At 39.4% G+C, this 16,268-nt stretch overlaps 2 protein-coding genes across 3 annotated transcripts in view; both read left to right on the plus strand.

Annotated features, from left to right (window-relative positions):
• The window catches only part of gpc6a (glypican 6a), a 180,285-nt gene that overhangs the window by 20,541 nt on the left and 143,476 nt on the right, over nt 1–16,268 (plus strand). The window lies entirely within an intron of this gene.
• LOC147339140 (uncharacterized) lies at nt 83–7,651 on the plus strand. The gene is made up of 10 exons (XM_086297427.1): nt 83–133; nt 328–372; nt 1,075–1,119; nt 1,824–1,868; nt 2,571–2,615; nt 3,761–4,009; nt 4,902–5,751; nt 5,869–5,934; nt 6,383–6,691; nt 7,192–7,651. The coding sequence occupies exons 1-10, from the start codon at nt 83–85 to the stop codon at nt 7,404–7,406; spliced, it is 1,920 nt and encodes a 639-aa protein (XP_086153553.1). The 3' UTR covers nt 7,407–7,651.

Here is a 16,268-nt window from a genome sequence, read left to right on the forward strand (position 1 = left end):
CAGGACAAGTTAGAAGTCAGGAACATGAACTCTACATGTGTTCAGTCGTCATGTCCTCATATTGTTTCAAGCTGTGAAGAACATGAGTGTGTTTCAGAATACGTCCTCATATGGTTGGACCAACAACTCTAGTGTGTGTGTTACACTGTCCTCATATTGTTGGGTAGCAGAACTGTACTGTGTTAAGTTTCTATAGAATCTGGCATAAGGAAGTCAGATCCTTCTGTAATAATGTTCACTGAAACAAGTATGATCTGTAGTTAATGAGCTAGTCAGCATTTGTAGTACAGAATGTTTCTGACATTATATTGTTGTCTTTTGTTGCAGACACCAAGTGTTGAGACCCTGTCCCAACCTCCTACAGACCAAGAAGTGAGTGACAAATCCACTTCATTCCTCCAACAGGTTACGCATAAATTTTTGTATTTGGAATCAAGTATATGAGTCAGTTGGGCCTAGTGCATAAATGAAATGCACTTTGATTGTATTAAAACAATCAGTTTGAGTGAAAGTTTCCCAAAATCAACATTAGCATTAGGAGAAGGAAATTGGCTATACCAGTTGTTAGTCCAAACTTTCCCTTTAAAGCATCAATTTGGTCTTTATTCCAATTAAATTTAATATTTTTGTCCTTTTACACATGTTTTTGTCCATTTAACCTGAAGCTGATCAGTTTACATGATTGGATTTCTGGGGAAATAGATGGCTTTACATCAGTGTTGGGTTTAGAGCTTTTATTGACAACAGCAGGACAAGTTAGAAGTCAGGAACATGAACTCTACATGTGTTCAGTCGTCATGTCCTCATATTGTTTCAAGCTGTGAAGAACATGAGTGTGTTTCAGAATACGTCCTCATATGGTTGGACCAACAACTCTAGTGTGTGTGTTACACTGTCCTCATATTGTTGGGTAGCAGAACTGTACTGTGTTAAGTTTCTATAGAATCTGGCATAAGGAAGTCAGATCCTTCTGTAATAATGTTCACTGAAACAAGTATGATCTGTAGTTAATGAGCTAGTCAGCATTTGTAGTACAGAATGTTTCTGACATTATATTGTTGTCTTTTGTTGCAGACACCAAGTGTTGAGACCCTGTCCCAACCTCCTACAGACCAAGAAGTGAGTGACAAATCCACTTCATTCCTCCAACAGGTTACGCATAAATTTTTGTATTTGGAATCAAGTATATGAGTCAGTTGGGCCTAGTGCATAAATGAAATGCACTTTGATTGTATTAAAACAATCAGTTTGAGTGAAAGTTTCCCAAAATCAACATTAGCATTAGGAGAAGGAAATTGGCTATACCAGTTGTTAGTCCAAACTTTCCCTTTAAAGCATCAATTTGGTCTTTATTCCAATTAAATTTAATATTTTTGTCCTTTTACACATGTTTTTGTCCATTTAACCTGAAGCTGATCAGTTTACATGATTGGATTTCTGGGGAAATAGATGGCTTTACATCAGTGTTGGGTTTAGAGCTTTTATTGACAACAGCAGGACAAGTTAGAAGTCAGGAACATGAACTCTACATGTGTTCAGTCGTCATGTCCTCATATTGTTTCAAGCTGTGAAGAACATGAGTGTGTTTCAGAATACGTCCTCATATGGTTGGACCAACAACTCTAGTGTGTGTGTGTTACACTGTCCTCATATTGTTGGGTAGCAGAACTGTACTGTGTTAAGTTTCTATAGAATCTGGCATAAGGAAGTCAGATCCTTCTGTAATAATGTTCACTGAAACAAGTATGATCTGTAGTTAATGAGCTAGTCAGCATTTGTAGTACAGAATGTTTCTGACATTATATTGTTGTCTTTTGTTGCAGACACCAAGTGTTGAGACCCTGTCCCAACCTCCTACAGACCAAGAAGTGAGTGACAAATCCACTTCATTCCTCCAACAGGTTACGCATAAATTTTTGTATTTGGAATCAAGTATATGAGTCAGTTGGGCCTAGTGCATAAATGAAATGCACTTTGATTGTATTAAAACAATCAGTTTGAGTGAAAGTTTCCCAAAATCAACATTAGCATTAGGAGAAGGAAATTGGCTATACCAGTTGTTAGTCCAAACTTTCCCTTTAAAGCATCAATTTGGTCTTTATTCCAATTAAATTTAATATTTTTGTCCTTTTACACATGTTTTTGTCCATTTAACCTGAAGCTGATCAGTTTACATGATTGGATTTCTGGGGAAATAGATGGCTTTACATCAGTGTTGGGTTTAGAGCTTTTATTGACAACAGCAGGACAAGTTAGAAGTCAGGAACATGAACTCTACATGTGTTCAGTCGTCATGTCCTCATATTGTTTCAAGCTGTGAAGAACATGAGTGTGTTTCAGAATACGTCCTCATATGGTTGGACCAACAACTCTAGTGTGTGTGTTACACTGTCCTCATATTGTTGGGTAGCAGACCTGTACTGTGTTAAGTTTCTATAGAATCTGGCATAAGGAAGTCAGATCCTTCTGTAATAATGTTCACTGAAACAAGTATGATCTGTAGTTAATGAGCTAGTCAGCATTTGTAGTACAGAATGTTTCTGACATTATATTGTTGTCTTTTGTTGCAGACACCAAGTGTTGTGACCCTGTCCCAACCTCCTACAGACCAAGAAGTGAGTAACAAATCCACTTCATTCCTCCAACAGGTTACGCATAAATTTTTGTATTTGGAATCAAGTATATGAGTCAGTTGGGCCTAGTGCATAAATGAAATGCACTTTGATTGTATTAAAACAATCAGTTTGAGTGAAAGTTTCCCAAAATCAACATTAGCATTAGGAGAAGGAAATTGGCTATACCAGTTGTTAGTCCAAACTTTCCCTTTAAAGCATCAATTTGGTCTTTATTCCAATTAAATTTAATATTTTTGTCCTTTTACACATGTTTTTGTCCATTTAACCTGAAGCTGATCAGTTTACATGATTGGATTTCTGGGGAAATAGATGGCTTTACATCAGTGTTGGGTTTAGAGCTTTTATTGACAACAGCAGGACAAGTTAGAAGTCAGGAACATGAACTCTACATGTGTTCAGTCGTCATGTCCTCATATTGTTTCAAGCTGTGAAGAACATGAGTGTGTTTCAGAATACGTCCTCATATGGTTGGACCAACAACTCTAGTGTGTGTGTTACACTGTCCTCATATTGTTGGGTAGCAGAACTGTACTGTGTTAAGTTTCTATAATATCTAGAATAAGGAACTCAGATCCTCCTGTCAATAATGTTCACTAATGTATCTGTGACATATATGTCAACTCAATGCAGCCTTTCATCTCAGCAAATATAATTAATGATTGACAGGGTTCACAAATGAATTTTCACCCAAGATTTTATGTCAAAATGACATGACACAAAGTGTGTGATATGTATGTTAAATCATTCTCACTATTAAGTTACAATGCATTGTTTTTCATTTCTTAACCTACTAGCAATGTTTTTTACAGTATACTGAATTGCATAATAATTTTGAGTTAGTTTTCAAATGAATTATAATTACAAACATTGAATTTGTTACGTTTCATGTAAGGCCAGACAAAAATCTCGAGTTCTCACCTTTCACCAGACAGCTACCTCAGAGCAGGTAAGCCAGCTGCCTTTTTCTTCTTCATTCAAATTGTTTATGCTATGTAATTATGCATATTTACTACATGAATGCATTTTCATCAAGTCATGGATTGCAGAATGTTCTGCTACTGGAGGGGGAATGACATTCTAGCTATTAATAAATACAAAGATGCTTTTTCTCCATTTTCGTTCAGATCTCTACTGATGAATTCTCAGATTGTACGGATTATGAAGATAAAGACTATTTCCCAGATTCATGTGGCAGTTCCTCTGACACAAGTCTCCATAGTGTGGACATGAAAATCACAGAATCTGTGGTTCCCCAAAATACGTTAAATGACATGGCATTGGAGACGGCTTCAGGACACAGTGGGAAGATCACCAGTTCAGAGAAACCTACAACATTTAGTTTGTCACTGAGAAGTAGCAGTCACAGTACTTCGGTAACAAGCCGCAGTTTTGATTCATCAGGGGTCACATCACCTAAAAACAGCTCCATAAAAGTCCTACCTTTGCCAAACACGGAAAGACAAAGCAAGTACAACAAGAAGCAATACTGTCTATATTGTAAAAAGGCCATTGCTAAATTGGCAAGACACCTTGAATCTGCCCACGGTAATGTGCCGGAAGTTGCAAGCGCCTTCAGTTATGATAAAAGATCCTGCAAAAGAAGAGATTTGTTGCGCTCTATTAAGAAGAGGGGAAACTTTAACCATAATGCTACTGTGGCAACTTCTGGTGCTGGAGAAATGGTTGCTTGTCGAAGACCCACTACTGCAACAGGATCTGAGGACTACCGTCATTGTAAATTTTGTCAAGGACTATATGCAAGAAATTGCCTTTGGAGGCATGTGAGAAGGTGCCCTCAGAGGTTTAATGAGGAAGCTCCCTCTGGGCAAAGACGGATGCATCTGCAATTACCGAAACCTGATCAAGTTCATGAAGCTGTATGGAAGATTGCTTGTGAAATGAATCAGGATGACATTTCCTTTGTAGTAACGAGTGAAAGAGACATTCTTAGCCTTGGTGAGTCACTGTACAATGGCAGAAAACCAAATGAGAAAAGGAATGATTACATACGCCAAAAAATGAGAGAGATCGCAAGGTTATTGATAACCGCCAGAGCTATGACACCTTTGAAGAGCACAGAAGACCTTGTTATGCCTACTAACTTTCCCCATGTCATACAAGCAGTCAGAGCTGTTGCTGGTTATGAGCAGGAGAGCAACTCATATAAAACCCCATCCTTGGCTTTGAAATTGGGACACAGTTTGGCTAAAGTTGCAAGCATTGTGCAGTATAAAGCCATCATTGCAAATCGCTATGATGTTGCAGAGTCAGCCAAGCAGTTTGCCACTCTGTATGAAAAAAAAGTGGTCAGAGTCCATTTCAGCTGCTGCATTGGGCACACTTCAACAAGCCAAATGGAATAAACCACAGATTTTGCCATTTACACAGGATGTGTCACTGCTGCATAAGTTTCTTGCTACTAAGTCCGCAATGTACATGAAGGACCTTGAGGAAAAACCCAACAGCACAACCTTCGGAAATCTTGCTCAAGTGACTTTGACGCAGGTAGTGCTATTTAACAGAAAAAGGCAAGGAGAAGTTTCAAAAATGGAGCTCCAGGTTTTTACATCCCGGAATCGCACAGAGTTGAATCCTGACATTATGATCGGCCTAACTGAGTTTGAAAGGAAACTTGCAAAGCACTTTGACAGAGTTGAGATTCGTGGTAAAAGATCAAGAATGGTACCTGTGCTTCTCACACCTGACATGATCACTGCAATGGAGCTCCTCGCAAAAGCCAGAAGTGAGTGTCAAGTCCACACAGAGAATGTGTACTTGTTTGCACGCCCAGGTGTCCTTTCTCATTACAGAGGCTCTGACTGCTTTCGCAAGTATGCAAATAAATGTGGTGCAAAGTACCCAGAGGCCCTTACCTCAACAAGATTGCGGAAACAAGTTGCCACTTTGTCCACAGTACTAAATCTAAAAGAAAATGAAATGGATCAACTTGCCACCTTTCTCGGACACGACATCCGTGTCCATCGAGAATTCTACCGGCTTCCAGAGAGTACCCTGCAGCTTGCAAAAGTCAGCAAACTGTTGATTGCAATGGAGAAAGGAAAACTGTCTGACCTGCAGGGGAAAGGGCTGGATGACATCGTGATCAATCCTGATGGTGAATTCTTTTTCTTTCTTTTTTTTTTGAAACATAGTTATCTTTGAATATAACATTTGTGAATGTTCAGCAGATTCTAATATAAATATTTTGTCTTGATTATTTTTCCCCAACAAGATGAAGCAGTTACAAGTGATGATGATTCCAGTGGAGAAACCATCACTGACCCTCAACAACACAAAGGTATCTTGACTTGCCCAGTGTGTGATAATATCTTTAAGTTATGAGACTGGAGACAGTTAATAGGTTCATGTCATGTTAGATGGGCTTAAGGGACAGCAGTATATAAATTAGACAGAATGGTAGACACCATTCATTAATATGGTACTAAAAGATCTGGATACATTGAAGTCTGGCAAAATGCATAAATAAGCAATACAAAGGCAAATATTAAATATAAGGATTAGGAGGTCCACTTCTGTGAGATTAGGCACACAAGTTGAGAGGTAGTGCATGCAAGTAATGTGTTTCTAGGGAGATGCCTGAGTATTGATGAGTATTATTAGTAGATTATGTTCACATGTAAAATATTCATATCAAATGTAAAATTACACACTGCCCAATGCTGACTTTGCCTACAATGCAAACAAAAAATGCATTAATTCTCATATTTCACTGTTACTTTTCAAAGGCTCAAGGACCAAGAATTCTGGGAACCAAAGCCACACACTTTACTCAGCTTCCCTGGACAATATGGAGGGCGCTTCTGCCTCAACCACCCTGGACAATATGGAGGGCGCTTCTGCCTCAACCACCCTGGACAACATGGAGGGCGCTTCTGCCTCAACCACCCTGGACAACATGGAGGGCGCTTCTGCCTCAACCACCCTGGACAATATGGAGGGCGCTTCTGCCTCAACCACCCTGGACAATATGGAGGGCGCTTCTGCCTCAACCACCCTGGACAGCAAAAACATCAGCAACACTGCACCAGGAAAGGGTAAAGGTACCCATATACAAAATGTTTTAAGTGAATATACTTGTTATCAATGGACATGTTTATTCTTTTCAGGCATGACACTATTCAGAGCTTTTATCATAAATCATTTCATCTTATTTGATTCCCAGCAGAACACAGCACTTCAAATGGTTCATTCCAAGCATCCTTAAAGGAGCAATAAGCAATATCTTTTCACTGCTAGGTGTGCTGTTTTGCACTGCCTGTAAACCAAACCAAAGTCTATGGCTGGAGATCAACACAGAGAGAGGGATTGTGACTTCATGCTGTACTCCAGATGAAATTACACCTCTAATTATTCACATAGCCATTTTTAATTCCTTCAACCTAAGTATGATGAATTGTGCTTATTGCTCCTTTAAAGTGCTCCAGTAGAAAGCAAGGTTTAAGAACATTTTGTATTCACATTAGAAACTAGAATATTTTCTCTCTTATCTTACATTCGCATTAAGATATATATTTTTTGTTTCCATTTATGACAGCTGGGAAGGCAAGGTGCAAGTGGACAGATGATGAAGTAAAGGCTGTTGAGCGGCACTTACTTCATTTCATAACAAGCTGCAAAGTACCTGGCAAAAAGGAATGTGACTCCTGCATCCAAGCAGAGCCGGCAGCTCTGAAAGGCAGAGACTGGGTTGCCATAAAGTATTACATCCACAACAGGATCGTAGCATTGAAAAGAAAGATGAATAAATAAAATTACAAAATGCAGGTTCAGGAATGCTGCATCAGTTAAAATTAACTTGATTTTCATTTTTATTTTTTTTTAATTTTTGACTTTGTCTGTTGGGTTAGTAATGACTAAGTTACTCAGTCCTTTCTCCTGGTTTTTGCCATCATAAGTTAATACTCAAGGGAGATAGTTTGTTACTCTCAGTTATTTCAGTATTGCAGGTCACTCACAGTTATTTCAGTATTACAGGTCTCTGCATTGCATTGTTTATACCCATAAATCTGTTTATTATGGGTGCATTTTGTTATTAAAAAATAAGAAAGGCAGAAAATGTTCCATGTTTTTATTCACATAAACATTCACTGCAAAATTAATGCAATACAATATTAAGACTTAAAAAGTAGACTGACCACATTTTTGAGCTATGTCTCTTTTTAAGTCTCTATACAGCTCAGATTTACTGTGTTGTATTAACACATGAATGTCTGATATTTCTGTCAGAAGTTACCCGACTGGTGAGCATTACTATTGTGCATCCATGCCTATTATATTGTAATCTCAAAAGGAGCCAAGCTGAAAATACAGACCCTACCCTTACCTGGTCCTTATAAGTCATGTATACTTGAAAATTATGTGTGTATCCATGGGCTTCACAATTCACCTAAACATGAAATATCAGTGTGTGTGACCTTATGGTACTCATAAGTCACATAAACCTGACAGTGTCCTCATAAGTAGCAGTAAATTCAGGTTTGACCAAAATTTAACCCTAGCCAAAATCTCAACAGATGGGCGTGTTCCTGGAAGCATGGGTCAAATTTTTTGTGATTCCCATGCCTCTAGGACCTTCAGAAAGGCACGTTCCCATTTGTCACATTTTTGTCATAGGTACTGATATATCATGAAAACACGTATGTGTGTGTGTGTGTGTGTGTGCGTGTGCAATTTAATATCTGTTGCACTAAGGCAAACATTGGGTGAATTGACAGAATGAACTCATTTAGATGGAGGTCAGACACTTTGGTGTTTGAAGACTGATATTGTTTTGCTCAAGGATTCTTAAGTGCTCTGGTTGGTTTACAGTACAGGAGCAGTGAGATGTAGATGGCAGTAAGAAAAAAAATCCTACCAGCTTTAGTTTTCATACAGTAAGAGGTCTCTTGGAAGAGTGCCAAGAGCAGGTGGGTAGGACAGAGTGGAGGTAGTGAAATACACTGTTGGATCTGAAAAATGTCTAAAACAGGCTCTTGGACAACTTCATTAAACTCCACCAGGTTGAACTTGTGATTCCTCTACTGTAGTGTCCATGCTATTGATATGCCATCCAATGCTTGGTTATACAGCAGTCAGCCAGCAGTACAGCTAGCCTGTGAGGATCACCCCTGTGCTCATGTGTCAGCCTTTATAGCATCACACACATTACTGCTTGATTGTCAGCCCTTTGTTCAAAAGCACATCTGCTTGTGAATGCTTCAGTAAGGCCCTGCCACGGAGCTCTTTCTCTGAGGCTTTGCTGTTAATATCAACATATACTTACACAGAGCAGTTGGGATTCACATGGGTGGATTCGACTCTTTGCTATGGCTTTCAAACAAAATCGCTCGATGTGCTGCAGTTCCTGTTAGTGCTGCGCAGAGTCTTATGTTTCCCTTTTCAAGAATAACAATTACCTTTGGGGTTCATCCATAGCAAATTTAAAGAATATTATTTGATTTGTCTGAGCAAAACAGTTATTAGCTGTTACACAATACAGCATCGTCTTCCCTCGTGTGAGTTCCTGATGCTCCAACTCTGTTTATCGCTGTGATCTGTGCTCGGCTGTTGCAGATGCCAAATTCCTATAAACACAACCCAGATATCGGATAACATTGCTTTTTGTACTTGATTGAATGTTAGGACGCTTGTGAAGCTTAAGTATATAGCACAGTTATTAATATTATTGTCAGTACTAAAGTCTCTTTGGCTCTTTCACTCTTTATTTATGTATGTATACATGTGTGCGTGTGTTTGGAGAGAGATACTGTGCAAAAGTTTAAGCCCACGTCTAATTTCTTTTTATTCTTCCAAGGAGCCAGACTTTCTTGTAATTTTTTTAAGTTGTTTCGATGAGTAATTCTACAGGCTTTGTGGAGGTCTTTCAAAACTCTTCTTTGGACATCCTGCTTTTTTATTCCAGTCCTTGTACCTCATCATTTCATCATTTTCACAGGAACTTTTGTGTTTGCTTATTAAGCCATTTAATACAGCCCTATGTATTATTAAAGCATAACACATCTTACTCAAGGGGCATGACACATCACAGCAGTTCCAGTTTTAAATTGTATCTTTATCCACATTAACTCACTTTCTTTAGTTGAATCTAAGAAAATGCCAAAGATAACTCAGTATTAAAAATTGTATTGGTGATTCCCGAAGAGCGATTAGTATAACATCCTACATATTTCAGCATGATGTGCAGTGTGTCCATAGAAAACTGAGAAAATTTGGAGACACTGAAGTGGAGGAAAGAAGAAATGGGAGGCCTAAAAACGATCTACAACAGATGCACAGTATTTGAAGGTCATGTTTTTAAGAAACAGGAAAAAATCCAGCGAAGACCTGACACAGGACCTGAGATGTATCTGACCCTTCAGTTGATCCATCTGCTGTTCACTGAAGCCTCATCAGAAATGGTTTTAGTGGATTTCTGGCTGTCAAGAAGCTGTTCTTAAGGTAGAGAAACAAGGCAAAAAGGCGGAGGTGTGCCAAATTACACAAGAACTGGACCGTAAATCAGGGGTGACAGGTCTGCATCCAAATTTGAAATCTTTTGTACAGATTTTCAACAATATTCACAGAGGAGGTCTGGAAAGAGGTGCAACAGTGAGTGTCTGCGCCATGTGTCATCTGTAAAACACGGTGGAGGCTCTGTCATGGTTTGGAGCTGCAGTTCAGCCAGTGGTGTAGGAGATTTTGTCAAAATTGATGGGAAAATGTAGAAAAATACCATCAGATTTTGATCCACCTTGCAATACCACCTGGATAGTGTGATTGGAAATGGCTTCATCTATCTATCTATCTATCTATCTATCTATCTATCTATCTATCTGTCTATCTGTCTATCTGTCTGTCTGTCTGTCTGTCTGTCTGTCTGTCTGTCTGTCTGTCTGTCTGTCTGTCTGTCTGTCTGTCTGTCTGTCTGTCTGTCTGTCTGTCTGTCTGTCATTTTTTAATGTATTTATTTGTTTTTTGTGTGTGTCTGCATGCCTAATCACTAAGTAATGGAAACACATCAGACCTCTGCTGAAAGTGTGGGAATACTGCTGTAAAAGCCCTTGCCCAGCAAATATCCATATAAAAATTCTGAGGGGCAATTTTTTTCCAAAGCCCATTAAGATACTCTTGGCTCTGCCAAATTGGAAATAAGTCTCTTGCCAGCCTGTATACATCTTCAGAGAGAACAGTTAATTAGATGTGAGGGAGATTAGGCTGTGCGCATGTGGACGTGCATCTGCCTGTGTGTGTATTTGCAGCAGTTTAGCCTCACTATCTGGGTGTTTCTTTCGCTTTGCATCTCTATTGTAGTAGAAAATGACAAAACGTGCTTTGTTCTTCATTTGGTGAGACAGATTGTGTGCATGGAAGAGCTAAATGAGTTTGATTGTGAATCCTCCTGTGGTGCTGTTCAGATATGGTGAAAGAATGTCTGACAGTTGTCCTGACCTGAAGAATCTGTCAGCCCTCTGCAGGCATTCATCCCTGAAATGCACAAGGTCTGCAAGCTTTCTGGAACCTTCCTCTGTACCATGTATGGCTTTTTCTTTTCTGAGTAGTGTGAAAAGCCTCCGGGTAGCGTAGGAGCCTGCTATAGCGCTTTTTCCAGTTTTCAATCAACTGCTGGCCTAAATCAGTAATGGAGGGGGGGATTAAGAATCTCTACCCTCTCAAGCCTTGAGAGGAACTAGAAAATAAGCAGTGTGGGGTGTGATTGAACGTTTGGAGCAGAGACAAAAGAAAATTAGCATTAATTGATGATTAATGAAATAAAGCTTTCCTTGTAATGGAGAGCATTATCGAGTAACCACGTGTTGAAATGATAGCGAGACTGGCTCTGGGATACAAGAAGGAAGTTTGAACTTGAAGGATTAGTGATGTTTTGTGGTATTTGTGTGCATTTTGCACTGTTGAAAAGTATTCTCTAAACTAAACTGTCACACAACGTCACACGTGGCATTATTCCACTGTGGAAATTGTGCCCCTCTAGGATTCCTCTACCAGTGGGTGAGGGCGCTGCAGGGAAAATAAGTGGGTGTCACATTGTCAAATAATTGGTTAACATTGAAAAATAAGATGTGTTTATACATGATTATATGGCTGCTACCCTACTAGTTTCAGGTTCGACCTAAAGCCATATCAAACACATTGTCTATTACACGGCAAACACTAATCACTTCTATTCTACGCTGTGAGAGAGTTTGTGGCTTTCCTACAATTATTTATTATGTACATTAGAGAACCAGTGCATTCTGTTGTTTTTATTGCCATGGTCTTTCTTTTTACCCACAGAGCCCTTTGCCTCTGGAGGGAAGTCTCTGAATAGAAGTCCCAAGCCTGACACCAATGATAGGGCTTAGTGAGATGAGAGCCACACTGTGCTCTGGGAAAGCCACGTGGGTATATCACATCGAGGTGTCAAGGATGCAAATACATTTCACACTGGGGACTCTTTATTTGTGTTTTTCAGACACAGACATGTACACATGGCTGAGGTGATTTGTTAAAAAAAAAAAAAAAGCCACCCCTCGGAGACTTGGAAGTAAACAAGCATTAAGTACAAATAAACATTGTGTACAAAAATTGTCATGGAAACTTCAGATGCTGTCAACAAATGCAGACAGCGATGGTGTCACAGGCATCACAGAGCTGACAATGACACGCTTGTTGTGTTAAAGATACATAGATGCTGTCTACCCCTCAAAGGCCTCAGTGGTGGCTTAACTGTAGTGAAACCACAGGGGGCTGTTGTATCAAAATCAATAGGGCAGATGCTCCAACATGTAAATGTTTTTCACAACAAAGAAAGCCACAGCAGAACAAATTAATTATGAAAAATAAATATTTCAATACAATAATCACTTAATCGCTGTCGCTTTCTTTCTTCTAACAAAATTAAATTAAAAAAACAAGCATTGAAAAACAAGAAACACATCATTATGTCAGGTCAAGTAAAAAAGTGTCTTGAAATTAGTCTTAAATTCTCTTTATTTATTGTACATTAGCCCAGCGGGCCCCAACCCCCGGGCCACGAGTGGGAAATTGATGGTTTTCAGGGTTTTTATTGGTTTTTAGCATCATTTTTTAAAATCGTTTTTATCGTTAACTCGGTTTCCCTGGGTCTTTTCCTCTGTGTTATGAACAAATCTTTTTTTTGGTACCGGTACTGGTTTTATTTTGTTTTATTTATCTGAGACACCTTAAAGGCTGGTCCGTGAAAGTATTGTCAGACATAAATCGGTCTGTGGCACAAAAAAGGTTGGGGACTGCTGCATTAGCCCCGTCCTCAATGCTTTTTCAGCATGTTTGTAGATTTTTACTACGAGTCCACGCGTCCATCTGGTGGCAGATAGAGTGCATGCTTAAGGCACTGCTGGATTGGCTTAATTTTTCTGATCTGGATGCTACGCCCATGTTTTTTACTATCTGTGGTAAATACGTTAGGACTTTAGGTAGCCAGAGCCTGGAATGTCAGCAAACAACTGACTTTCAGCTTTAAAGCAATGAGTGATTCACTGTATATTACCCCAAGTAAAGGTGCCTGTTTTATTTCGTTTATACAGTGTTGATTTAACATGCCTGGTGACTTGATTGAAATGTTTTTGGTCCTGATACTTTGTGCTGTCTTTTCCTAGAGTCAGTTTCAGTTTGGGGGAATTAGGTGGCAAAAAAATAAAGGCTTTGTGCTCACAGTCAGCTGCCTGTGTGAAGGTGTGTGCTGCCCCTACTTCTCTCATTCTCAAACCATACAAGAAATAAATAAATAAATAAATAAATAAATAAATAAATAAATGTCATTTGCATTTGTTCATCTAAAAAGTCCTCATATCAGTGTCACTGTGCTGTAATGTTTCAAAAACTGTTATTTGAGTCCATTTCTTTGGTTTAGACACTCTTAACAAAAGATGTGAAACTGGAAGCCCGCGCCTCTCCAGTGAATAGATGTTGCCTCACAAAGCAACAACACAAGAGGATATCACAGTGCCAACCTTGCAACACTCGTGACAATCTGCTGTAAAGTGTATTTTCAAATAGCAGCAGTTGTTAGTCAGCATAAGACATGCTGTTCCAGTTATAAATTAGGAAATTTATACTGATTACACGAGTTCACAACCTAGTTTAGTGTGATCTCGTTTGCAGCTTTGAGGTGGAGAGACTAATTGGAGGTCGTTATTATTTTTATATTAATGCAAATATGTAGAGGGCAGATCTTAACCCTCCCAGTCACATTTGTGGGCTTTAATTATAACATTAAATAATAGGCTTTGCAGTGAAATGCCTTGGGGGATATAATGACACTGTTTTTGTGTCAAAGGTCTGCTCTGTCTTCTTTCACCCCGTGTTACATAATTTCTCGGCCGTATTCCTTTCACACAGAAATATATGAGAGCCGCAATTAAACTGCCCCCAAATTTTTTTATTATACACTTCTGGTAAAATGCTAAAAATCTACACATTAAACTGCCGACAACATAGCAAGAGAGAGAAGATTTCCAAAGAGGTGTTGCAATTTAGATATTAATTAAAATGATTCTGCTTGTCTGAAAAAGCATGTGCAGTTTGATGAGTGTGCTTTAATAGCTCTGGAGCCATCATCCTGAATGTATCATGGCTCTGTATATTGCATTTTCTTCTTTTTTTCCCATAAAATTAGATTGTAATGAGGCATGTTCGATGTACAAGTTGCAACTTGCTAAAGACATCGGATCTCATCTGGAACTAAAGAAGTAGAGGGGGGTGAGCCAACAGATCATTTAAATCCCCTATCCTCATAGCCGTTGCAAATATACAGCTACGTCTTGCAAGAAAAGCCATCTAGGCTGGCTAGACTCATGCCGCTGACTTGAGTGGCGCCACGTGGTGTAGCTTCAGGGAGCCCAGCGATGACAAATGTGACAAGCTTATGTAGTCTTAGTGTTTGTCAGTCAAAGAAGGTTGATAAGGCTTGATTACCAGTACCATCTGCATTAATAGTTTCAGCTCTGCTAATTCAAGTGCTGTTGGAAAGAAGGCATTTCAGAAAGGCTCATTTGGACTGAACAGCCGATGTCTAGTGTTTAAATCTTCTGAACTCCTTAATTTCTTTACCCGTAAGATGAAACAGGTGCCATTGTGATGCTTCTTGGCTCATCTTTGTTCTTTGGCAGCTGCAGGGTGCTAGAATATGAAACGATGCCAGGCTCATCTCTTGCTCCCAGAACCCTGCTGTTTTGTGTCCCCTGTGTAAGCTGCCGGTAAATGAGTGGGCTGGTCAACTCACACCCCGGGGCTCTACCGCGGGCTCTTCAGACCACCAGCTGTTGTGTTTAGGACTGAGTCATGCACCAGTTAGCATGATGAATCCAGAGAATGAGTACAAGGCTTTAACCTCACTGTATGCCTCTTCCTCTTCCCTTCTAGCCTTTACTATTAAACCAGTGTGATAAAATGCACTAAAACGTTGGGAAATAAAAACAGCTGTAGAAAGTTCCCACCAAATGTCCTCAAGGTTTGAGTGAGATCTTGTTTGTTTTAGGATTGTTGGTTAATCCCTGTGAAGAAATTGATCGAAGAAGAACATATACACACAGAGAAAATGACTTGAAGGCAGGTCCAGTAAATTAAATCAAGTTAATTCATTAATTGAAGTCAGTTTACAATACTGTTTAAATTTGCACTTGCATCAGTTTATATGGATGAGTTACTCTGATAATATTTAATAAAGTAATTAGAAGTGAGAAGCTGACAGCTTCTGTCGATATCGGAGTCAAAAGTGCGGCTAGTTTCCAGAAGAACTACTTATATTGCCAATACAACTTTAGTATGCAATATATTTAAATTTACAGATAAAAATAATCCAGGAGCAAAGCTACAAATAGTGGGCGGCACGATGGTGGTTAGCAGCATCACCTCACACCGAGTGCGAACTGAGTTTGATTCCATCAGCCAGCTGGGGCCTTTCCGTGTGCAGTCCTCCCTCTGCCTGTGTGGGTTTCCTTTAGATACTCTGGCTTCTTCCTACAGTCCAAAGGCATGCACATTAGGTTATCTGGTGACCAACTATGACTGTGTGTGGGAATGGTTGTCTTTCTTTTTGTGTTAGCCCCGCGGAAGACTGGCAACCTGCCTCTTGTCCCGCCCAATCACAACGCTGAATTGGATAAGTGGATGCATGGTTGTTGCTTACTTTCTTGATAATACCCACTTCCTCAATTTCTCCCTATCAGATATCCAAAGTGATTTACCAATTTTTTATAACCTGGGTTTACAGTGAACAAAGCATCAGCCTCGACCAGGCAGCTATACTCATGTTCTGAAATGAATCTTTACGACGCAGTACTTCACTCCAGAAGGAGTTGTCAACCCTCTGCAAGCTTTCATGTGCCTTATGAGTTTTCTCTCATCTAATTCGTGTCCTCCAGAACAACACTGACATGATGACCATTTATCTGAGCATTAGCTGAAATTAAATAAATAAGCGATTTCAAATTCACAGACACATAATCCTGCAACACCTCTTCTCAAATCCATAGCTTCTTGTGTTCTTTTTTCCTTATACAGTGTTCACTGTAGACTGGTGTAAATCTTGTTTGGAAAATTGGTCACAGCCATTAACTATGCCAGAGGCATGTAGCTATACAATATACTGCAGCT

Source organism: Aulonocara sp. 'chitande type north' Nkhata Bay, linkage group LG1, assembly GCF_057382095.1.
Source record: "Aulonocara sp. 'chitande type north' Nkhata Bay isolate Kocher_YH1m ecotype deep benthic linkage group LG1, A_spYH_male_GT1.1, whole genome shotgun sequence".
NCBI lineage: Eukaryota > Metazoa > Chordata > Actinopteri > Cichliformes > Cichlidae > Aulonocara > Aulonocara sp. 'chitande type north' Nkhata Bay.

Excerpts from the sequence above, each read along its gene's own strand:
- LOC147339140 (XM_086297427.1), top strand. The coding sequence starts at position 83 with ATGAGTGTGTTTCAGAATACGTCCTCATATGGTTGGACCAACAACTCT. Across the intron at positions 4,010-4,901 it reads GTAGCAGTCACAGTACTTCG|AGTCAGCCAAGCAGTTTGCC; the intron begins GTAACAAGCCGC and ends ATGATGTTGCAG. Across the intron at positions 6,692-7,191 it reads CAACACTGCACCAGGAAAGG|CTGGGAAGGCAAGGTGCAAG; the intron begins GTAAAGGTACCC and ends CATTTATGACAG.